This window comes from Babylonia areolata, chromosome 15 (assembly GCF_041734735.1).
Source record: "Babylonia areolata isolate BAREFJ2019XMU chromosome 15, ASM4173473v1, whole genome shotgun sequence".
In the NCBI taxonomy this organism is placed as follows: Eukaryota; Metazoa; Mollusca; class Gastropoda; order Neogastropoda; family Buccinidae; genus Babylonia; species Babylonia areolata.
The window spans coordinates 2,325,020-2,349,389 of NC_134890.1; the positions used below are offsets into that span (position 1 = coordinate 2,325,020).

The following is a 24,370-nucleotide window of genomic DNA, read 5'->3' on the forward strand; positions in this document are numbered from 1 at the left end:
TGAAAGCTGGGAATTGCATTGATGGATTTTTGTCATGATTTGTGGGGAGAATGAAAGCTTTGAATTACTGTGATGGATTTTTGTCATGAATTGTGGGGAAAATGAAAGCTTGGAATTACAGTGGTGGATTTTTGTCATGACCTGTGGGGAAAATGAAAGCTGGGAATTACAGTGGTGGATTTTTGTCATGAGCTGTGGAGAGAATGAAAGTTGGGAATTATTGTGATGAACTGTGGTAGAAAATGAAACCTGGGAATTATAATGAACTTTGGGGAAAATGAAAGCATGGTATGACAGTGATGAATCTTTGTGATGAGCTAGTAGCGTGTGTTGACAACGGTGTGGCATGTCCAGGTCCGTGACAGCAAGACGAAGATGGACCTGGGAGGCACGCGGATCCTTCTGAGGACTCTGATGATGACGAGGGAAATGATGATCGATCGCAAGTTCCACCTCAAGTCCAGCGAGACTGGCTGTGCTGTCTTCATGACGCTCATCTTGAGGGTGGGGCTCTTCTCTTCCTCCTCAGAAGGCGTCACGGCGTTCAGACAAATCCATATACGCTACATCACATCTGTGAGGTAGTCATCTCACAGCAGCGTAACTCAGTATGTTAGTCAGGACTTGAGTGCATGCATGAATATTTGTGTATATTTGGTTTATCGTCTCATCTGAATGACTAGTTGGTCAGTTTGATTTTCCAGTCAAACTTTGGAGAAAGGGCGATATCGGGAATTCAAACCCAGACTTTCACGGACGCTGTGTTGGCAGATAGGAATCTTAACCTCTTCTTCTTCTTCTTCTGCGTTCACTCGTATGCACACGAGTGGGCTTTTACGTGTATGACCGTTTTTACCCCGCCATGTAGGCAGCCATACTCCGTTTTCGGGGGTGTGCATGCTGGGTATGTTCTTGTTTCCATAACCCACCGAACGCTGACATGAATTACAGGATCTTTAACGTGCGTATTTGATCTTCTGCTTGTATATACACACGAAGGGGGTTCAGGCACTAGCAGGTCTGCACATACGTTGACCTGGGAGATCGTAAAAATCTCCACCCTTTACCCATCAGGCGCTGTCACTGTGATTCGAACCCGGGACCCTCAGATTGACAGTCCAACGCTTTAACCACTTGGCTATTGCGCCCGTCGGAATCTTAAACATTCTACCACCTTTCTTATCAGTCTTCTTTGTGAGGTGTTACTGGGTGTTAACTCACTTTGGACGATGGAACGCTACAGCATTCCTGACGTAAGGTAGCGTTCTGGATGATGGAACACGATAGTGGTTTCGACAGTTAAAATTTTGTCCACGTTTTCCTCATGGGGTAGCATAACAAATCACAGCTACACCGGGCATTGCGAACGTGTCAAGGGTCGAATGGAAAGTTTCTTCATGAGATTCCTTAACAACACACTCCACAGCGAGCCAGCGAGTTGAGGACCCCACACGACAAGCTAATCTGCATATGTATCGAAAATGGCGTTTACAGACGATAGAAGTGGAAATTTTTGGAGCAAACTAGATCACGACAGCGGCTTTTACCACTGCTGAAGTGATTGAAATGCTTTACACTGAAGGTCTTGACATCGACGAGGATGATGAATACATTGAGTAAAGTATCTGGAGTGAAGTAAGCTACCAGCAAGTAGGTACTGATAGTGATTCAGCTTCTGAGAGCAATGAATAGGGAGGGGGGTGGGCATTCACACGACGTGAGGAGAGGGGTCAGTGGGTCAAGTACAGTGAGTTTCATTGAGTTACTTTGTGTTTTGTATTTTTTGTGAATTTTTTTCCTAACCGTAACAAATGGGTCGTCTGGGGGGGGAGGGGGGGGGGGGAGGCAAGGGAGAGAACTATTCGTCCAGAGAAGTATTCGTCCTTTCCCAGTTTCAAAACCAAACTCAAGACTCATCTTTTCAAAAACTGCCTTTGGTTACTTGTCGTGTGTGTGTGTGTGCATGCATGTATGTTTGTATGTGTCAATATGTGAATATAGTTTGTATGTTTATCGTAGTTTGCACCGTGTGTGCTTTTGGTACTGTGCCTTGCCCCAGTTTGTAATGATTCTCAGTTAGTTGGACTTGCATGGTTTGATGGATAATGAAACATTGTAATGTATAAAAAAAAAAAAAAAAAAAAAAAAAAAAAATATATATACTGGATTTATTGTATTTTAAAGTGCTAAGAGAATAATTTAAGTGAATTAGCGCTGTTTAAGTAAACTCGTTATTATTTCTGTATTAAATCTTGATCATATCCGTTAGTTTGTCCCACAAACGGTTCTGGAAAAAAAACCACCCAAACTGTCCTTGAATATTCCTGAAAAGATTAATCTTGAATTTTTTAAGGCAGATGTAGTGTATTTGGATCAGTCTGCACACTTCCACGCCTCCTTGAAAGTGAAACTGATACTTCTGTTTCACATCTGATGGTAGTGTAGTGTAGTGTAGTGTATTGTGTTGTAGTGTATTTTGTATTGTATTGTATCGTAATGTAGTGTACTGTATTATATCGTATCGTATCATATCATATTGTATCGTATTGTATTGTATGGTATGGTATCTTATGGTATCTTATGGTATCATATCGTATTGTTACTCTTTGTCACAACAGATTTCCCTGGTGACGATCGTGGTGGTGGTGATAACAATGGTGATGATGATAGTGATAGTATCGATGATGATGGCAGTGATGATGGTGGTGGTGGTGGTAACAGTGATGATGATGATGATAGTGATAGTATCGATGATGATGGCAGTGATGATGATGGTGGTGGTGGTAACAGTGATGATGATGATGATGATAGTGATAGTATCAATGATGATGGCAGTGATGATGATGGTGGTGGTGGTAACAGTGATGATGATGATGATAGTGATAGTATCAATGATGATGGCAGTGACAATGATGTTGGTGATGGTAACAGTGATGATGATGATGACAGTGATAGTATCAATGATGATGGCAGTGACAATGATGTTGGTGATGGTAACTTTGATGATGATGATGACAGTGATAATGATGTTGGCGATGGTAACATTGATGATGATGATGACAGTGATAGTATCGATGATGATGGCAGTGATGATGATATCAGGTGGTGATGATGATGGTAGTGGAGGTAGTGATGATGATGGTGGTGATGATGATGATGGCGGTGGTGATAACAATGGTGATGATGATAGTGATAGTATCAATGATGACGGCAGTGACGATGATGGTGGTGGTGGTAACAGTGATGATGATGATGATAGTGATAGTATCGATGATGATGGCAGTGATGATGATGTTGGTGATGATGATGGTAGTGGTGGTGGTGATGATAATGGTGGTGATGATGACGATGGTGGTGGTAATGATGACGATGGTGGTGATAATGATGACGATGGTGGTATGATGATGATAGTGGTGGTGATGATGATGATGGTGGTGGTGATGATGATCATGATGATGGTGGTGGTGATGATGATGATTGTGGTAGTGATGATGGTGATGGTGGCAGTAATGATGATGATGGCAGTTACGATGATTATTGGTGACGATAATGATTTTTCTGATGACGATGATGATGATGGTGACGATGATGGTGCAGGTAACAACGTTGACGGTGATGATGATGGTGATTTTAATGGTGATAATTGATGATGATAATAAGGACGGCAACAAAAGCTGATGATTCACCTTTCTGTCAAAAACAGATCTGACACCCAGCGCCCCACTAGACCACCGGTTCTTGGGCACCACAGTAGATAGAGGTGAGACTTTTTTTTTTTCCCCCCGAGGGGTGCGTCTTTTAAATTTTTATTTGATATTTTCTCTTGGAAAACCGAAAAGAACACCAAAAAAATGTATGCAGAAGTATTGTTTTAAGAAGCTTTCATTTCGGCACAAGAGACTTGTTGGGTGAAGTGATTGTGTTGTGTTTTATTGAATATATTAGTGAGATGTATTTTTTCCTCTTTCTTTTTCGCCTCGTTTCTTTTTTAAGTTCTGTATCTTGTGTCCGTTATTGTTTCTCTTCGTTTTGATCACATAATCTCCTGTGTGAGAGAAAAGAACAAAACTGGTGCTGAGCACTGATCTCTGTGTTTTCATAAACTCAGCGCACTGAGGCAATACGTGGTTGCTGATTCGCCATAAAAAGAGCAGGAGTCAAGATGGCTGCCGGAAAAAGAGGGCGCTAGTCAGGGATGCAAAGGGGAGGTAACCTACTTAGGGAGGTTATCGGCCGTAGCTGCTTTAGTTTTCTCCGCATGGGCAGGTAGTAGTTTGCACAGGACAGGAATCGGACTCCTTGTGGGTCACGGTAAGTATGTTACATAAACGTAATTTTAGGAAGAAAATTTCCTATATAGCGCATCGTTATATAGGCCGCATCCCCTAATTTATATAAAAAAAAGTGGCACTTGCTGCAGATATTATACACACACACACACACACACACACACACACACACACACAAACACATTCACACACACACACACACACACATACACACACACACACACACACACCAAGTGCAAAATGTCTCCAAAAATAACCACAGACAGTGAGAAACTCGCACGACACAGAATCGTGTCTGATGCGCGCAAAGCCAAATTCAGTGATCAGCAGAATGTCCTGTGTGCATAAAGGCCATATTGTAAATTTGGAGGGAAAAACGCGAACATTTATCAATAGCACACTCTTCCAGTGAGTTAAGATAAGATAAAAATAAATTTATTATCTCCAACTGGAGAAATTTGGTCAGGTGCATTATCACAACATAGACAAGTAAACAACATGGGGACCATAACTGTAAAAGTCAACAACAGCTTTTACGAATATTACGAAGACACAAATGTAAAAAAATATCACATACACCGTTTCATACATACATCCACACACTGCAGGTAATAACTAGTATTCTTAATGTAAAAACAGAAAGAATTAAGAAATATTATTTTGAATATAATTATAAGCATAGCCTACTATATTGCACATTGATTATAATAGATAATATAAGAATAAAGATAAATTACGGAAAACCACAACCAGATAATTAGCACACAACCGCACCCACCCACCCACCACCCACCCCTCACACACAGATTACTTGATTAAACAAGAGTAATAACATATGTTCTCAAATAAAAGCATTTCACATATTCGCTTTTAAAACATTGCAATTAATTAATACATTGTAATTATTAACAGAAATATATTTAGAATATGGACGTTAGCAAGGTTTCAGCCATTACTTGATGGGGAAATGAGGTCAGTAGATTAATTATTAACAGAAATATATTTAGAATATGGTTGTTAGCAAGGTTTCAGCCGTTACTTGATGGGGAAATGAGGTCAGTAGATTAATTATTAACAGAAATATATTTAGAATATGGTTGTTAGCAAGGTTTCAGCCGTTACTTGATGGGGAAATGAGGTCAGTAGATTAATTATTAACAGAAATATATTCAGAATATGGACGTTAGCAAGGTTTCAGCCTTTACTTGATGGGGAAATGAGGTCAGTAGATTAATTATTAACAGAAATATATTCAGAATATGGACGTTAGCAAGGTTTCAGCCTTTACTTGATGGGGAAATGAGGTCAGTAGACTTCCATGTGAGCTTTGTGTGCTGTTGGTCATCGGCTCAGTGATCATTACTTGCCTGTTGCCGCATGAGTGTTAGGAACAAACACACTAACCAGCACGACACGCGGTGCAGCTTGGCATCAGACGTGTGTGGCATCAGTTCTTGGACAAATGTCTGTGTCCAGACAGGTGCAATAGCCGAGTGGTTAAAGCGTTGGACTGTCAATCTGAGGGTCCCGGGTTCGAATCACGGTGACGGCGCCTGGTGGGTAAAGGGTGGAGATTTTTTACGATCTCCCAGGTCAACATATGTGCAGACCTGCTAGTGCCTGAACCCCCTTCGTGTGTATATGCAAGCAGAAGATCAAATACGCACGTTAAAGATCCTGTAATCCGTGTCGGTGTTCGGTGGGTTATGGAAACAAGAACATACCCAGCATGCACACCTGTGGAAAACGGAGTATGGCTGCGTAGATGGCGGGGTAAAAACGGTCATACACGTAAAAGCCCACTCGTGTGCATACGAGTGAACGCAGAAGAAGAAGAAGTCTGTGTCCAAGTCTGTGACAAGCTATTAGTGGAAATTTTTGAGTGCCCACACAAATCAAGTTGATTGATTGATTCATTGTTCTGTAGTGGAGGAGAAAAGCGCGCCCACTGACGTAAACCCTCAGGAGGATGCAGACGTAGACAACCGTTCAGGGACGACAAGTCTGTTGCCCAAGCTGAGATCTGACCAGACAGATACCGACTGAGCAAATCTGTTGTGAACTCTCCTGCGTTAGAATTATTGTTGTCCTGCCGGCTTCTCTGTTTCCGTTCCTGTTGAGTTTTGTGTTTCGGGTTCACTATTTTCCCCCGTTGGAAGAGTTCCAAAAAGCATGACACGAATTCCTGTTGCAAAAGAAAAGGACAGAACGTTTGTGTTCAGAATGATATGAAAAACTGATTTGCAGTATGCTTTGTATGAATGGAAAAAAGATTCCTCCACACTCAAAATAAAAAGAAACGAAAACAGAAAAAACAACAACAAAAAACAACTGTTGTCTATTGCACTACAAATAAGGGAGGTAAGTGAGTCAGAATGCTGAAGCGTTGTAACATCGACTTCCTGAGATGAGCACATTTAGTCTCATTGCTGTTGTTTAGATCTCCGATATTGTGTTTGCTTTTTCCCCGTTGCGTGTTTATACATGTTTCTGCCAACCGCATTCTTCTCGTGACTAACAAATGCTTTAAAATGGCATTTTTCTGTGACTAATCAGTACATGAGTTGTTGGGTGTTTTTTTTTCTTCAAAAGAAGATACATTTTACTGGAATCAGTGGCTGCTGTGTTTTGGACTGGATAGCTCTCTACATTGTTCAGGTCTTTCAGAAAGAAGCACTTTAATGTTCTGGAGAACAGAGTTATTTGTATTTGTATTTCTTTTTATCACATCAGATTTCTCTGTGTGAAATTCGGGCTGCTCTCCCCAGGGAGAGCGCGTCGCTACACTACAGCGCCACCCATTTTTTTGGTATTTTTTTTCCTGCGTGTAGTTTTATTTGTTTTTCCTGTCGAAGTGGATTTTTCTACAGAATATTGCCAGGAACAAACCTTTTGTTGCTGTGGGTTCATTTACGTGCGCTAAATGCATGCTGCACACGGGACCTCGGTTTATCGTCTCATCCACATTTCTCTGTGGTTGTAAAACTACTACTTACACTTAATGTCCTCTCTCATATGTGATATTTGATTGTGTGTGTGTGTGTGTGTGTGTGTGTGTGAGTGGCAGAGAGAGTGAGACATAGAGAGAGAAAGGCTTTTAGGCAGATACAGTCGTCAATAGTTGAATTGTATTGTTGGGTGTTTGAAGTATCATATTTCGTGCTGTTTTATTTCACATGTTATATGACGGTGTGGTTGCAGTGTTGTGTTTGTCAGCAGCAGTATTGCCTTCACATGGTTATGGATTCATTGATAAGTGAATGGTTAGAAGAGCACAACAGCAATTGTGTTGTTACAAGGCAAAAAACAACAAAAAAACCCAACAACATAAAAACAGAAGAAGAAGGGGGGGAAAAAAAGAACAGGTATAAAAAATCTTTTCTGCCTGCAAATGTATTTGTTTTCTTATCAAAGGGGATTTTTTCTTTTCAGAATTTTGCCAGGGACAACCCTTTTTTTTTCCTGTGGGTTTTGTGTTGTTTTTTTGCACTGGGTGCATGCTACACACGGGACCGAGGTTTATCATCTCATCTGAATGACTAGCTTCCAGACCACCACTTGTTGTCAAGTCAAGGGGGAGAAAAAGTGATTATGACACAACTCTGTGTGTGTGTGTGTGTGTGTGTGTGTGTGTGTGTGTGTGTGCAATGTGTACTTTTCCTTCTCGGTATATTTCTGTTCATACTCAAACATATAAATTCAGGATTTATTTATTTTTCTGATAAAAAAATGAAAGAAAGGGGAAGAGAAATGAGGACAAGCATATCAGTGTATTCAGGTGCTCGTTTTTCCATTCAAATCTGAAACCTAGCTTTTGAGTTTTCTCCCAAAGTGGTAATTTGTCAGCTGTAGATAAGTGTGTTTGCCCATTGAAAGTGTTTGTATGTTTTGTCAGTAAGTTTACCAACTGGAAGTGTTGGTGCATTTTGTCATTAAGTTTGCCAGCTGATAGTGTTCGTTTGTTGTGTCAATAATTTTACCCGCTGAAAGTGCTAGTGTGTTAATTTCTTTTGTATGACTTGTCATGCGCATGGCATTTTATGTGCATGTGCATGCAGCATGTGTGTGTGTGTGTGTGTGTGTGTGCCTGTACAGGCTCATGACTGTGTATAGGTGTGTGTGTGTGTGTGAATGCACATAAACTGGCTGACTGTACTGCGATAACTTGCTGGTTTTTTGTTTTTTTTCTTTTTTGTTCACCGACAGCGTATGTGTTTATCAAATGCCACATGGGAAATAAAAGAAATCTGACGTCCCAATTGTCTTCACAAGTTCTTTTTTCTGGTTATCTATAAATTCAAATTAATTCTGTAAATAAAAAAAGCAAAAACAAAACAACTAAATAAAAGGTTGCCCTGGTGATTAAGGAAATCATGATGACTGGAACATACAAACTCTTTTTTTTTCCCCCGAGGAAGTGATATGAGAGGGAGATGAACCTGAAAAAAATAATTTAAATCACAAGTCAGCGGAAGGAAAAAAACAAATGAAACAGATTTGATTTAATGTTTATTACCATGCTTGGTTCAAAAGCAACCTCACAGCTGGGCATCAACTGGCAGAATATTGACAGCTAGATTTAGTTCTGAGATTGGCTGCATTTTTGTGTTTTAACTCACTCAGTACGGCCAGTCCTCTCTTCTCCTCTACACAGACCCCTCGGATGTCCAGTGGGTGTCTGAATGACCCAGCCTTTAGCTTCCGTCGTCAGAATTGTGGTTTTCTTTGTCAACATTTACCTCTTCAGTATAAGAGCCTTCCGATTGCAATATTTTGAGGATGGTAATTGGGGTGAAACGCTGTTAATGTCGTCTCTTTCGCCGTTCGTATGGAGAGAGTTAAAGAATGCAATTCTAGATTTATTCCTACATAAAAAAAAAGGATCATCGTCACTACATGCTTGTCATTATGGAAATACATGCTTTCATCTTGTACGAACAACAAGAACTACTACAAAGATGCCAATAATTTGCCAAGTTCAGTACTTGAAGGTAGTTATATACTCTTTAGAAGTTGTGCAAGCCACTTCTTTTCAAAACACTGCTGCCTTTAAACGATGACAGCTTTGATCAGAACTGACATATCCATCAGTTATTTCCAGGCTTGTGCTCAGTTTTAGGATTCCAGGGAGTGAAAAGGTGAGTTGGTTTCAGAGCTGGAAATTTCCTCTTTTCTATCACACTCTTTGTTTTCAGCCTTCTTTGTTTTTTTCTTTTCTTTTTTTTTTCTTTCTGCCTGACTTTGCTCTTTTCCAATATTTTAATTGGAATTATTTACATTTTGGGGGAGTGGTGTGGGATGAGTTTCTTGGTAGACTTCACTGACGATTTGTCATTTTTTGACTCACTTGTGTAAACAAAGTGAGTCTATGTTTTAACCCGGTGTTCGGTTGTCTGTGTGTGTGTGTGTGTGTGTCCGTGGTAAACTTTAACATTGACATTTTCTCTGCAAATACTTTGTCAGTTGACACCAAAGTAGGCATAAAAATAGAAAAAATTCAGTTCTTTCCAGTCATCTTGTTTAAAACAATATTGCATCTCTGGGATGGGCACAAAAAAAATAAAGAATGAAGCCTAATTATATGCAAACTGTATTTACTGTTATATTTATATTTTTTGTATTCTCTAAACTTGGCACTTTGATCTGATATTCTGACCAAACAACAAGAGCAATCATTATTATCATTTTTTGTTCAAACAGGAACTTCTTTTGCTAAACATGGAAGTTTTATTTATTTTGCAAACGTTTTGGTGCAGATAGTAAAGAAGGGAAATTACTCTGTAATTACTCTGTAATTAATTCTAGGGGACTTAATTTGCTTTAAACTGATCTATCGCATCTTAAACATTGCATTTTGAAATTATACTCAATACATAAAAAGCTTGTATTTTTTTATTTTATTTTTTATTTTTTATTTTTTAGTGTATCACAAGTGAGTCTTGAAGGCCTTGCCTCTCTTGTTTATTATGGTAAAGTTTTTCCCATGCCCAAGGAGTATGTATTGCCTATTGTTTGTTGTTGTTGTTTTAAGATGTGTATGTATATCTTTGATATGTATATTTTGTTGTGCTGTTTATCATCATTCTTTTCAGGTGTGTGTTTTTTTTGTTGTTTGTGGTTTTTTTGTTTTTTTTTCATACACCTGAAATGTGGTCACAACAAGCCCACATCAAAAGAGTAGTCTGTGTTGGTCACTTTTTAATGACTGTGATTGTATCCAATTATCTCATTCTTTTTTTCAGGTAAAATGGAGGTTCTGTTCTCAGTCGTATTTTTTTTGTTTTTTTTTTGTTTGCATACATTTACTCACAGTTTTGCCATTTGTCACCAATGTCGGCCAAATTATATCGTTAATACTGCCCATTCCTCCCTTCCTGCCTTACTATTTGAAAAAAAAGAAAAAGAAAAAAAAAAAGGAAGAAGAAGAACAAAAAGAATACCATGGTAATGAATGCAAAACCCCCCCCCAAAAAAAAAACCTGAGTGCAAAGGGGGGACGATTCCCTAGACTGGTAAGGAGGGGAATCGATCGATTCAGTCAACATGAAAGGGATTAAGAGTAACCCACAATGTACGATAGTCAGTCGTGTCTGACTGTGTGGCCATCCAAACAGCAGAGAAGGCATCTGCTGTCCTGACTGTCTGGGCTTGAATTTGATGTGTAGTGGAGAGTGCCATGTCCAAGGAACATCCCCCCCCCCCCCAACCCCCCCAACCCCCTCTGTTTTAGAACAGTCGGCATTAGGGATGGTCCCCAAAGGCCAAGGCTGTAGCACTAAGAGCCAGTTCAGTCTTGCCTCCTAGTTTGAGAGCCATATCCTTCGCAAAAGACTAAGCTGTCAGTGACTTCCCCACTGCAGTAGACAAGCCATTGGTCATACAGTCCTCACTCTGCTTTTGGCCCAAACAGTAAGTGTATGCCTCTCTGATGTAGGTGAGTGAGCTGGGCCTTCACCTTCAGCGCAGTAAGGGAATGTCTCAATATATCATAAACAAACAAGGGAGAAAAATGACGGTGAGTCAGAATAAACATCTGATAACATCAAGTGACAGAGGGCATATTCCAACAAAACCTTTGCCAGTGCTGAGAAGGAATGACATGAAAGTGAAGGTGAGAAATGAAATCTGATTAAAAAAATGTATGTGATCATTGCATCGTTGAAGTCAGTTTGTATTGCTCATTCACATAGTGGTGGAGAACACAAATCAGTATTAACCCATTCATCCCTGCTAGTTCACAGCCTTGGCAGGCTTCCATGCCATATTGGTATGAAAAAAAAAAGCAGAAAATATACGTTTTTTTCCATGCAAATTAGAAATACACACGTCCAGAAATACTGTAGAAGTTATTTCCCCTCCCTTTACAGATTATGGATAAGTATGAACATGAACACTGTTTTAATGAGATTAATTTCGACGTCAGAGCAATGCTCTGATACAGGGCAGAAAGAGTTAACACCACCACCCCCCACCCTCCTATATCTGTATCACCCCCACACTTGTTGCTGTTTCAATGCACAGCTGCCAAAGAACACATAGTCAGGCACACATCCTTTTGTATCCTTCAACAGATCTTTCACTCCTCCCCGTCGGTCAAATGTTTTCTGGGGAACATTTTCAGAGCACAGCAGACGTGCAGCTCCCAGTGCCAAGGAGACTGCGGCAGCCTCAGAAACAGCTGGTTTGGAACCGTCCACATCGACATGGGAGGTGATCGATGCGAGAGAAATGTTAGCTGGAGGAAAGGAGATTCAGCCGGCTGTCTCCTGTGACGTTCGGCTGAGGAAGTCCATCTTGAGCAGTTCTTCAGAGGCAAAGTAAGCTTTCAGAGGTGTTGGGGTTTTTTTGGTTTTGCTTTTTTAAATCTCTTGAGTGCCCCAGGATGGAAACTTCTGTCCCCTTTCAGTGTGTAAGAAAGTGCCCCCAGGCCAGCAGTCTCTGTCTGAATCGTAGGAATTTTCCATTGCGAAATCATTAAAATTCATGTCAGACTGTCATCACTGGATAGGTATAGGGTATTCCTTTCGGAAAAATGTAGGTTATGTAAACTTTCTTTAAGTAGTTTGCATGCTAGATTTTTTTTTTTTAACCCTGCATGACCAAAAACCCTTTGACAAATAGTTGTAACTTGACACTGGCAAGGTTAATATTGATGTAGAACTTGTAAGGAAAAGAAAAAAGAGCGTGGACAAGTCTGCCCATATTGAGCTCAAAGTGCCTGTCAGGAAACAGTGCAGATGTACATGATTGCATGCAACAGCTCATGAGGACATACAAGAAAAACAACTGCACTGAGAGTAGAAAAAAAAAGATTGCAAATATAAGGTATTACACCAAACAAGCTCAAATTATTGCCTTACGCATGCATGCATGATCACAGAATGAACACCTGCTGGCAAGCACACAGACTGGAGACTTCACTGGAGGGGAAAAGATGGTGGTGGTTGGGGGGTGGAGGGGGAGAAGAGACAATCAGAAGATTGTGCTTCACCACATTCCTAGGCAATGTTTTGAACAGACCAGTTTTAAGGACTGGCCGTACTGAGTGAGTTAAAATGTAGAAGAGTACAGACTTGGTGAGTGATGGAAATCCTCAGAGAGAAATCCAGATGGAAGGTGCTTCATACTGGGAGGCTGTTCGGCCAGATGTCTTTGAAGAGACTTTGAGGACGTGAAGGAGCTTCCCTCCACAGGATCTGAAAGAATGGGAAGGGGTGTACCTTTCTGGCTCAGGGAGAATGTCTGGGGCACAGTCCACAGAGAAGGATGACGGCTGATGACCGGGAGGTTGTTCATGTGTTCTCTGAGAGCTTGCTTTCTCGTCTTCTATCATGTGATGCTGTGTGACAGAGGTGCCGTCGCAGAATCTGGTTAGGCGTGTTCACTTGTGATCAGAGTTTGTTCTTCTCGTTCATTTCTTCTTCTTGGTGATCAGAGTTTGAGGCCCTGTTGAGGTCCTATTGAGGCCCCGTTGAGGGCCTGTTTCAGCATGGTGTTGCGTCCTTGGGAAAAGCACTTTGCTCCAGTTTTCCTCATTCCACCTAGGTGTACATGGGTACCTAACAGGTTAAAGTGGTGGGCCATGCCTTTTGTATTGTATTTGTATTTCTCTTTTTGTCACAACAGATTTCTGTGTGTGAAATTCGGGCTGCTCTCCCCAGGGAGAGCGTGTCGCTACACTACAGCGCCACCCATTTTTTTTGCATTTTTTTCCTGCGTGCAGTTTTATTTGTTTTTCCTATCGAAGTGGATTTTTCTACAGAATTTTGCCAGGAACAACCCTTTTGTTGCCGTGGGTTATTTTATGCTGCACATGGGACCTCGGTTTATTGTCTCATCTGAATGACTAGCGCCCAGACCACCACTCAAGGTCTAGTGGAGGGGGAGAAATATCGGCAGCTGAGCCATGATTTGAACCAGCATGCTCAGATTTTCTCGCTTCCTAGGCGGACGTGTTACCACAAGGCCATCACTATTCTGTATTAGCCCTAGATATAATGGGTAAGCTTTTTGTTGGTTTTTTGGTTTCATTTCTTTGCCTTATCTGTATCTTTCACTTGTTATATTTTAATATGTTTACTTATTCATTCTTTTGATTTAAGTATTTCACTTCATTTTATGTTTTAATATTTTGCAGAAATCTAGGGTAGAGTCTCAACGCCTGACCAGTGTGTAGAGTTTATTGTGGAGGCCAGGCCCCTTATTTTTTTTTTAAATTATTTTTTCAACAGCAGAAGTGGTGCAGTGTATACGGATGGGTCTGCAAGCTTTGACAGTTCCTTGAACAGGAAACTGTTCTGATGTCTGTAAAAGGCTCATGATGCCACGAACCCACTTTTTTCAACCATTTTTTTCCTGATGCTGTTTGTTGCAGAAAGGACGACTGTGGAGAGTTTGGGTTGGGATGTGTACAGCTTACACTTCGCTACAGTGCTGCCAGACAACAACTTGTGGTGGTGCTCCACAAAGTCATGTACGTACACTTGTTCATTTTGCAGAAACTTATCTTAACTTACCCCCTCACAGCGGGCCCCCTTCCTACTGTTCACAGCTGTTTCAGATGAAGGAGCCCGATTGGGGTTTTATAATGTTTTGAATTTTTGGAGTGGCACCTACTTTGCATAATGATGTTATAAACTAAAAATATCTGAACTGTCCTCTCTCCACTGTGACGAATTGATGCTGAGTTTGTTGCTGTGCTTGTGAGCAGAAGAGTAATTTTTGCGATGACTTGTTCCCGTGAACAGTGCATGTCAACAAAGGTGTCTGACCCAGTTTCTTCCCTGTCACAAGGCAGACAGTGGTTTCAGATAAAGGAGCCCAGAAGCCAGTTGCATTGCTTGGTTCTAACTTTTTGACAGTTACATGTGGAGTGATGGCCTAGAGGTAACGCGTCCGCCTAGGAAGCGAGAGAATCTGAGCGCGCTGGTTCGAATCACGGCTCAGCCGCCAATATTTTCTCCCCCTCCACTAGACCTGGAGTGGTGGTCTGGACGCTAGTCATTCGGATGAGACGATAAACTGAGGTCCCGTGTGCAGCATGCAATTAGCGCACGTAAAAGAACCCACGGCAACAAAAGGGTTGTTCCTGGCAAAATTCTGTAGAAAAATCCACTTCAATAGGAAAAACAAATAAAACTGCACGCAGGAAAAAATACGAAAAAAAAAAAAAAGGGTGGCGCTGTAGTATGGCGACGTGCTCTCCCTGGGGAGAGCAGCCCGAATTTCACACAGAGAAATCTGTTGTGATAAAAAGAAATAAAAATACAAATGCAAAATAAATGCCTACGTTGACCGAACTACGCCATTGGTCAGTTCCATACTACACACAGTTAGTAGCGGGTTACGACCATACTAGGCTCTTCCGTCCGAGCAATGCGACTGGCTCCAGGGCTTTACAACTTTCTAAATTCAGATTGTTTGGAAACTCATTGTGCTTCCCTAGGTTCATTTTTAACTTATCAGTGTGTGCAAGTTTCGAACAAAAATTTTGGCTACTTTCATCATCTCACTGGAAGATAACACGGGAAGGGAAGACGTTTTTTTTATAGTGTCCCCAACTTACTCATTTTGTTGCTGATCAGTTTGGAAAACTTCAGTTCATATCTTGTAACTTTTGTTTTTTGGTGATTTATTTACTAAACCACTCAGACTGACCATTTGTGGGGAAAATGAGCGGTACTAAAAGAGTTAAACTAGTATCAGTGTTGGAATTCACTTGGGCAATATCCATATTTATTCCCCTCAAGACGGAATGAGTAGTGTCCACAACTGGGCGTGGACGTTCATTGCACCAGTCACACAGAGGAGTGGAGGGAAAGAACTCTGGATATAGCCGTCACTGGAAGATTTCGGTGTTCTTTCACCAAAGTCATGTATTGTTTTGTATTTCTATTTTGATCACAACAGATTTCTCTGTGTGAAATTCGGGCTGCTCTCCCCAGGGAGAGCGTGTCGCTACACTACAGCGCCACCCATTTTTTTGTATTTTTTCCTGCGTGCAGTTTTATTTGTTTTTCCTATCGGAGTGGATTTTTATGCAGAATTTTGCCAGGAACAACCCTTTTGTTGCTGTGGGTTCTTTAACGTGCGCTAAGTGCATGCTATCGTCTCATCCGAATGACTAGAGTCCAGACCACCACTCAAGGTCTGGTGGAGGGGGAGAAAATATTGGCGGCCGAGTCGTAATTCGAACCAATGGCCTCAGATTCTCTCGCTTCCTAGGCGAACGCGTTACCTCTAGGCCATCACTCCACATGTAGGGATTTTTTTTACAGAAAGTTTTCTGAACTCAGAATCAAAAAGATGCAACTCTCTTGAATGATTTGGTAATCTCTCACCAAAGTCATGTATGTACACTGGTACATTTTGTAGAAAGTTATACACTGGTACATTTTGCAGAAAGTTTTCTGAACTCACAATCAGAAAGATGCAACTCTCTTGAATGACTTGGTAATCTCTCAATAAAGACATGTACGTACACTGGTACATTTTGCAGAAAGTTTCTGAACATGTCTGTTATTGGGGATGAGTTTCATTTTATAATGGAATGTCCCAATTATGATCAGTTACGAAATATATGTTCCTAAAAAATCGGTTTTTAATTTTTTTTAATATGCTCAAAGGAGGCAAAAAAGTAATTTTAGCTGTAAGTAAGATGATTAGATTTGCAAATGTTGCCTAGCTACACTTTTGGAGTTAAAAGACATTTGTATTTTCTCAACTTTTATGTGACATTGTTGTGTATTTGTAAATGTTTGTTCTGGACATGAAAAGATTATTTTTGCAGTAATCCTTCATACTCCATTAGGAGTGAAAGGACAATTAAAACTTGAAACTTGTGTATGTACATGTGTGTGTGTGCACATGTATATGTGTACATACCTGTGTGTGTGTGTGTGAGGCAGCAACCTGAAACCAGCGGAGGGGGACAGGGGGGGGCTGGCAGACCCCTACGTCACGCTGTGCCTGCTGCCAGCCAGGGACGCCCGCAACAAACGCCGGACACACGTGGTCCGCAGGGAGCTGAACCCGGTCTTTGATGCCAAGTCAGTGCCACGCCTTTCTGGCTGCAGGGGGGCTACTCTTCTCTTCTCTTCTCTCTCTTTTTTTTTTTTCTGTTCTTGGTGGGTTTTTTTTGTTTCTGTTCTTGGTGGGTCGGTGGGTTTTTTTTGTTTTTGTTTTGTTTCTGTTCTTGGTGTTTTTTTTGTGTTTCTGTTCTTTGTGGGGTTTTTTTGGTTACTGTTCTTGGTGGGGTTTTTTTTTGGTTTCTGTTCTTGGTGTTTTTTTTTGTTGTTTCTGTTCTTGGTGGGTTTTTTTGTTGTTTCTGTTCTTGGTGGGTTTTTTGGTTTCTGTTCTTGGTGGGTTTTTTGGTTTCTGTTCTTGGTGGTTTTTTTTTTTGTTTCTGTTCTTGGGTTTTTTCTTTTCTGTTCTTGGTGGGTTTTTTTGTTTCTGTTCTTGGTGGGTTTTTTTTGTTCTGTTTTTGGTGGTTTTTTTTGGGTTTTTTGTTTGTTCTTGGTTTTTTCTTTTCTTTTCTGTTCTTGGTGGGTTTTTTCTTTTCTGTTCTTGGTGGTTTTTTTTTTGTTTCTGTTCTTGGTGTTTTTTTGTTTCTGTTCTTGGTGTTTTTTTGTTTCTGTTCTTGGTGTTTTTTTGTTTCTGTTCTTGGTGGGTTTTTTGTTTCTGTTCTTGGTGTTTTTTTGTTTCTGTTCTTGGTGTTTTTTTGTTTCTGTTCTTGGTGTTTTTTTGTTTCTGTTCTTGGTGTTTTTTTCTGTTCTTGGTGGGTTTTTTGTTTCTGTTCTTGGTGGGTTTTTTTTGTTTCTGTTCTTGGTGTTTTTTGTTTTTTGTTTGTTTCTGTTCTTGGTGGTTTTTTTGCTTCTGTTCTTGGTGGTTTTTGCTTCTGTTCTTGGTGGGTTTTTTTTTTTTTTTTTTTTTGTTTCTGTTCTTGGTGTTTTTTGTTGTTTCTGTTCTTGGTGGGTTTTTGTTGTTGTTGTTGTTTCTGTTCTTGGTGGTTTTTGTTGTTTCTGTTCTTGGTGGGTTTTTGTTGTTGTTGTTGTTTCTGTTCTTGGTGGGTTTTTGTTGTTGTTGTTTCTGTTCTTGGTGGGTTTTTGTTGTTGTTGTTGTTTCTGTTCTTGGTGGGTTTTTGTTGTTGTTGTTGTTGTTTCTGTTCTTGGTGGGTTTTTGTTGTTGTTGTTGTTGTTGTTTCTGTTCTTGGTGGGTTTTTGTTGTTGTTGTTGTTTCTGTTCTTGGTGGGTTTTTGTTGTTGTTTCTGTTCTTGGTGGGTTTTTGTTGTTGTTGTTGTTTCTGTTCTTGGTGGGTTTTTGTTGTTGTTGTTGTTTCTGTTCTTGGTGGGTTTTTGTTGTTGTTGTTTCTGTTCTTGGTGTTTTTTGTTTTTTGTTTGTTTCTGTTCTTGGTGGTTTTTTTGCTTCTGTTCTTGGTGGGGTTTTTTGTTGTTGTTTTTTGTTTCTGTTCTTGGTGGGTTTTTGTTGTTGTTGTTTCTGTTATTGGTGTTGTTTTTTTTGTTTGGAAGGGGGGGCTGGGGTTTACGGGTTTCAATATCTAGAACCGAGAGATACAAACACTTGCAGTGTTGGTCAGGTAATTAGAGCAACACACCCAAAGATGCATCCTTGAAGCGGATGACACTCGACTGTGTGGTCCCAGTCTCCCCATAGAACCTTTTTTTTTTTCCCCACCTATATTTTGATGCCGATGAATGATGATGGAGGAGGTGATGACGATGTTGCTGTGAGGGGTCTATGTATTGCTGGTGTGGGACGACTCAGGGCCTGACTTAGCGCGTCGGGTTACGCTGCTGGTCAGGCATCTTGCTTGGCAGATGTGGTGTAGCGTATTTGTTTGTATTTGTATTTGTATTTCTTTTTATCACAGCAGATTTCTCTGTGTGAAATTCGGGCTGCTCTCCCCAGGGAGAGCGCGTCGCTACACTACAGCGCCACCCTTTTTTTGTATTTTTTCCTGCATGCAGTTTTATTTGTTTTTCCTATCAAAGTGGATTTTTCTACAGAATTTTGCCAGGAACAACCCTTTTGTTGCTGTGGGTTCTTTTACGTGCGCTAAGTGCATGCTGCATATGGGACCTCGGTTTATCGTCTCATCCGAATGACTAGCGTCCAGACCACCACTCAAGGTCTTGTGGAGGGGGAGAAAATATCGGCGGCTGAGCCGTGATTCGAACCAGCGCGCTCAGATTCTCTCGCTTCCTAGGCGGACGCGTTACCTCTAGGCCATCACTCCACTCATATGTGGATTTGTCCGAATGCAGTGATGCCTCCTTGAGCTACTGAAACTGAAACTGAAACGGAAACGGACTACTTAACAAGGCTGTACTCTCCCGCTATGTTCCGGCATCAGCCAGACTGAGATATAGAGACAGTTGATCAGGAGAATTTGGACAAGGTAATGCGTCCGCCGAGGAAGTGAGAGAATCAGAGCGCACTGGTTCGAATCATGGCTCATCCGCCAATATTTTCTCCCCCTCCACTAGACCTTGAGTGGTGGTCTGGACGCTAGTCATTCAGATGAGACGATAAATTGAGGTCCCGTGTGCAGCATGCACTTAGCGCACGTAAAAGAACCCATGGCAACAAAAGGGTTGTTCCTGTCAAAATTCTGTAGAAAAATCCACTTCGATAGGAAAAACAAATAAAACTGCATGCAGGAAAAAATGCAAAAAAATGGGTGGCGTTGTAGTGTAGCGATGCACTCTCCCTGGGGAGAACAGCCTGAATTTCACACAGAGAAATCTGTTGTGATAAAAAGAAATACAAATACAAATGATGACAATGATGATGGTGATAATGACTCGCCGTCCAGGTTTGAATATGTGGTTACTGTTGTTACTGCTGTGATGATGATGACGACAATGATGACGATGACGATGATGATGACGATGATGATGATGACGATCAAGACGAAGATGATGATGATGACAATGATGACACTGTGCAGGTTTGACTATGTGGTGACTGTTGTTATTGCTGTGATGACGATGACGATGATGATGACGATGATGATGACGATGATGATGATGATCAAGATGAAGATGATGATGATGATGATGATGATGACACTGTGCAGGTTCGACTATGCGGTGGGTGTGGGAGAGGTGAGGGAGCGGAGGCTGGAGGTGAGGGTGAAGCAGGAGGGAGGGGGCGTGTTCTCGTCCACGCACAGACTGCTGGGCTCGGCACTGCTGGACCTGGCCGCCTTGGACACCTCCCGCTCCCTCACCCTCTGGTCAGTGCCTTTGTTTTGTCACTCGTTTTGTTCGTCGCCCACTTTGTTCATCACTCATTTTGTTCACGACTCACTTTGGTCATCACCCGCTTTGTTCATCACTCACTCTGTGGTCAGTGCCTTTGTTCATCACCCTATTTGTTCATCGGTGCCTTTATTCATCGCCCACGATGTTCATCACCCACTTCGTTCACTGCTCTTTTTGTTCATGACCCCCTTTGGTCATCACCCGCTTTGTTCAACACTCACTCTGTAGTCAGTGCCTTTGTTTTGTCACCCGCTTTGTTCATTAACCCGCTTTGTTTGTCACCCTATTTGTTCATCAGTCCCTTTATTCATCACCCACTTTGTTCGTCACCCAATTTGTTAGTCACTTTGGTGAGTTTCTTTGTTCATCGCCGAGTTTGTTCATAGCTCATTCTGTTCATTACCCACTTTGTTCATCATTTACTTTATTGATCACTATTTGTTCATTATCCTCTTTGTTCATTACTCGCTTTGTTCATCACTCATTCCGTTTATTACCCGCTTAGTTCATCACCCAATTTGTTCATGACTCACTTTGGTCATCACCCACTTTGTTTATCACCTGCTTTGTTCATCATACACTTTGTTCATCACCTGCTTTGTTCATCATACACTGTGTTCATCACGTACATTGTTCATCACTTGCTCTGTTCAGTGCTCGTTCTGTTCATTACTGTTTTCATCACCCACTTTGTTCATCGCTATGATCAATATCTTTGTTCATCACCCACTTTGTTCATCACTTGAATTGTTCATCACTGTGTCCTGCAACTTTGTTAATCAGTCACTTTGTTCGCCCACTGTGTTCATCACCCGCTGTGTTCATCGCTTGGTGTGTTCATTGCTCACTATGTTCATAACCCACTGTGTTCATCACCCTGTTCATTGCCTGCTTTGTTCATCACCCACCTTTGTTCATCACCCACCTTTGTTCATCACCCATATTTGTTCATCACCCTTTTCATTCTTTATCAGTGTGGTCAGTATATTTGTTCATCACCCACGTAGTTCATTTCTCGCTTGTTAAGCAGTACATGCATAGATTAGAAAAAGGTGATGTCAAAAACAAACAAAAAAGTTAACTCTAGCAAACAAACAAATACAAATCAACAAGTCAATGTTCCTTAGTAACTGACTCGTAACGCCAAAAAATATATACAATTCAACATTAGAGCATGCCAGTTGTCCTTAGTATTGACTATTTGTATTGAACAGAAATATGTGTTGAAGAGACAAAGGATTACAGTACTCTTGTTTGTTTTTTTTTTCTTTCAGAAAACAGTTTGTCGAATTTTATGGAGTTAGGGAGGTTATCTAGTATGCAGACAAACATTTTGTAGAATTTCATGGAGTTAGGGAGGTTATCTAGTATGCAGACAAACAGTTTGTCGAATTTCATGGAGTTAGGGAGGTTATCTAGTATGCAGACAAACAGTTTGTCGAATTTTATGGAGTTAGGGAGGTTATCTAGTATGCAGACAAACAGTTTGTCGAATTTTATGGAGTTAGGGAGGTTATCTAGTATGCAGACAAACATTTTTGTCTGATGTCAAAAAAGAGGCACAGAAACGTCAAGTGAAACTCATCAGCAATATTGTTTGTGGAACAATTTTCACAGCTTCTTTGATCTCTGGGTAAATTGTCAAAACACTGTTTATCAACAGGCAGTGCATTATTAGTTGTTCAAAACTTTTGCAATTTAATTCCACGATTATTTGGTAACACTGTCATATAAGCATCTTGACCCAAATTAGGTTTTGATCGATATACATAGTATAGTTGTCTACAGGTCTACACCAGTCTTGCATAAAACTGATCTTTTAAACAATGCTTGCTTTCTCTTTAAACATGTGGAGTGATGGCCTAGAGGTAACGCGTCTGCCTGGGGAGCGAGAGAATCAGAGCGCATTGGTTTGAATCACGGCTCAGACGCTGATATTTCCCTCCCCCTCCACTAGACGTTGAGTGGTGGTGTGGACGCTAGTCATTCGGATGAGACGATAAACCGAGGCCCTGTGTGCATCATGCACTTAGCGCACGTAAAAGAACGCACGGCAACAAAAGAGTTGTTCCTGGCAAAATTCTGTAGAAAAATCCACTTCGGTAGGAAAGACAAATAAAAACACTGCACGCAGAAAAAAAAAAGAAAAAAAAAAGGGTGGTGCTGTAGTGTAGCGACGCGCTCTCCCTGGGGAGAGCAGCCTGAATTTCACTCAGAGAAATATGTTGTGATAAAAAGAAATACAAATATAAACAACAAATATAAACAGGTATGCGAGAAGTACATGACAGTTGTTGATCAAGGCTTGTTCCAAGGCTGGACCTGGCGCCCCCAGACGCAGTGAGAGCCACCGCAGTGAAGTATGATTGTTGATCAAGGCTGTGTGTCTGCTGTTCCAAGGCTGGACCTGGCGCCCCCAGACATAGTGAGAGCCATGACAGTGAAGTATGATTGTTGATCATGGCTGTGTGTCTGTTGTTCCAAGGCTGGACCTGGCGCCCCCAGACGCAGTGAGAGCCACCGCAGTGAAGTATGATTGTTGATCAAGGCTGTGTGTCTGCTGTTCCAAGGCTGGACCTGGCGCCCCCTGATGCAGTGAGAGCCACTGCAGTGAAGTACGATTGTTGATCAAGGCTGTGTGTCTGTTGTTCCAAGGCTGGACCTGGCGCCCCCAGACGTAGTGAGAGCCATGACAGTGAAGTACGATTGTTGATCAAGGCTGTGTGTCTGTTGTTCCAAGGCTGGACCTGGCGCCCCCAGACGTATTGAGAGCCACCGCAGTGAAGTACGATTGTTGATCAAGGCTGTGTGTCTGCTGTTCCAAGGCTGGACCTGGCGCCCCCAGACATAGTGAGAGCCATGACAGTGAAGTATGATTGTTGATCATGGCTGTGTGTCTGTTGTTCCAAGGCTGGACCTGGCGCCCCCTGATGCAGTGAGAGCCACCGCAGTGAAGTACGATGAGTGAGTTAAGTCACCGTGGCTGTGGGGGGGAAAAAACACCATCATCACAGGATGATTTGTTACTCATCTGAACGTTTCCGTGGATTTCTTTTCTCTTGTTTTGTTGTTTGTTTGTTCCATTATCATAGGATTTTTTGTACCTCAGCTGAACATTTCCATGGATTTAAAAATAAAATTTCTTTTCTTTTTTCCCCCCCATTATCATGGGGTTTGGTACCTCAGTTGAATTGGATTTCTATGGATTTGTTTATATTTTATTTTGTTTTTATTTTATGATTTCAGTAAAAGGTTCTAACGCTTGCCATTTTCATACTTTCCATTGCTAGTCTGTTCCTGCAACAGTTGCAAGCATACACTAAAGATGATTTTTTCATATTTATTAGAGAGAGAGAGAGAGAGAGTCAAATATATCAAATAAGTTAACGCTTTTTTTTTTTTCTTTTTCTGTCATTACATAACAGTTGAATTCCAATGGCTTTATTCTCCCCTAGTTGGGGGGGGGGGGGGGGGGGGGTGTTTGGTTTTTTTTGTTTTGTTTTGGCAGGCCTCAGTTGGTTCCAAGTCCATGGAGCATACGGAGTTTTTAGTGATGAGTGGAAAGCAGAAATAGAATCAGGTGCACGGATATGATGAGGAAGGTTGTTCTAGATGTGAGGAGCAGCAGAGAAGAAAGAACGTTCACCATAGGTTCTTGTATTGACACGAGGAAGTTTCAAAAGGTAACAGTCAGAGGAAGAGCGGAAATTTCTTGTGGGAGTGTGTGTAAACACTAATAAGGTCAGAAAGATATGTAGGTCCTGTGGAGTGGAAAGCAGAATAGCAGAAACACGCAACTTTGTATTTAGTTCTCGCTTCAGTGGGGAGCCAGTGTAGAGTGCGGAGGTGAGGAGAAATGTGATCAGTATGTGGGACTGAGAGTCAGACGGGCAGCATTGTTTTGAAGTTTTTGAATTTGCTGAAGAATATTATGTGGACAGCCTATGAGAAGAGAATTACAGTAGTCGATTCATGACAGCACAATAGCAGAAATAAGAGTTTTTGTAGCTTCAACAGAAACGTACTGACGGCTAGAGTTGATGTGACGAAGTTCACAAGTGATGCAGTGTTTATGAATTCAGTGTCATACTCACTGCCTTGATGGACATAAAATGCAGTTGGACTTGACGTAAAGTTATGTTATTCCATGGTAATGTTGATGACATAGTTTCCAGTTAAACCAAAGTGGGAAATATTCATGTTGTTTGGTCATAATTCCTTCATTTTAGGGAATAAATGAACCGCTGGTCATTAGATATTTTTGTGTTCTTACAGTATTGTAGTACAGATAATGGCA

General features: G+C 41.2%; 1 protein-coding gene across 1 annotated transcript in view; it reads left to right on the forward strand.

Moving 5' to 3' along the window:
- LOC143290090 (extended synaptotagmin-2-like) overlaps positions 1 to 23,422 on the forward strand; it is a 71,041-nt gene extending 47,619 nt beyond the window's left edge. Inside the window, exons 16-23 of the mRNA XM_076599379.1 lie at positions 355 to 504; positions 2,060 to 2,075; positions 3,704 to 3,760; positions 11,911 to 12,106; positions 14,164 to 14,262; positions 16,697 to 16,837; positions 19,887 to 20,045; positions 22,984 to 23,422. Of these exons, the coding sequence (XP_076455494.1) occupies positions 355 to 504; positions 2,060 to 2,075; positions 3,704 to 3,760; positions 11,911 to 12,106; positions 14,164 to 14,262; positions 16,697 to 16,837; positions 19,887 to 20,045; positions 22,984 to 23,041 (876 nt within the window). The 3' untranslated portion in view covers positions 23,042 to 23,422. The remainder of the gene's footprint in view (positions 1 to 354; positions 505 to 2,059; positions 2,076 to 3,703; positions 3,761 to 11,910; positions 12,107 to 14,163; positions 14,263 to 16,696; positions 16,838 to 19,886; positions 20,046 to 22,983) is intronic.
- Positions 23,423 to 24,370: the final 948 nt, after the last annotated feature.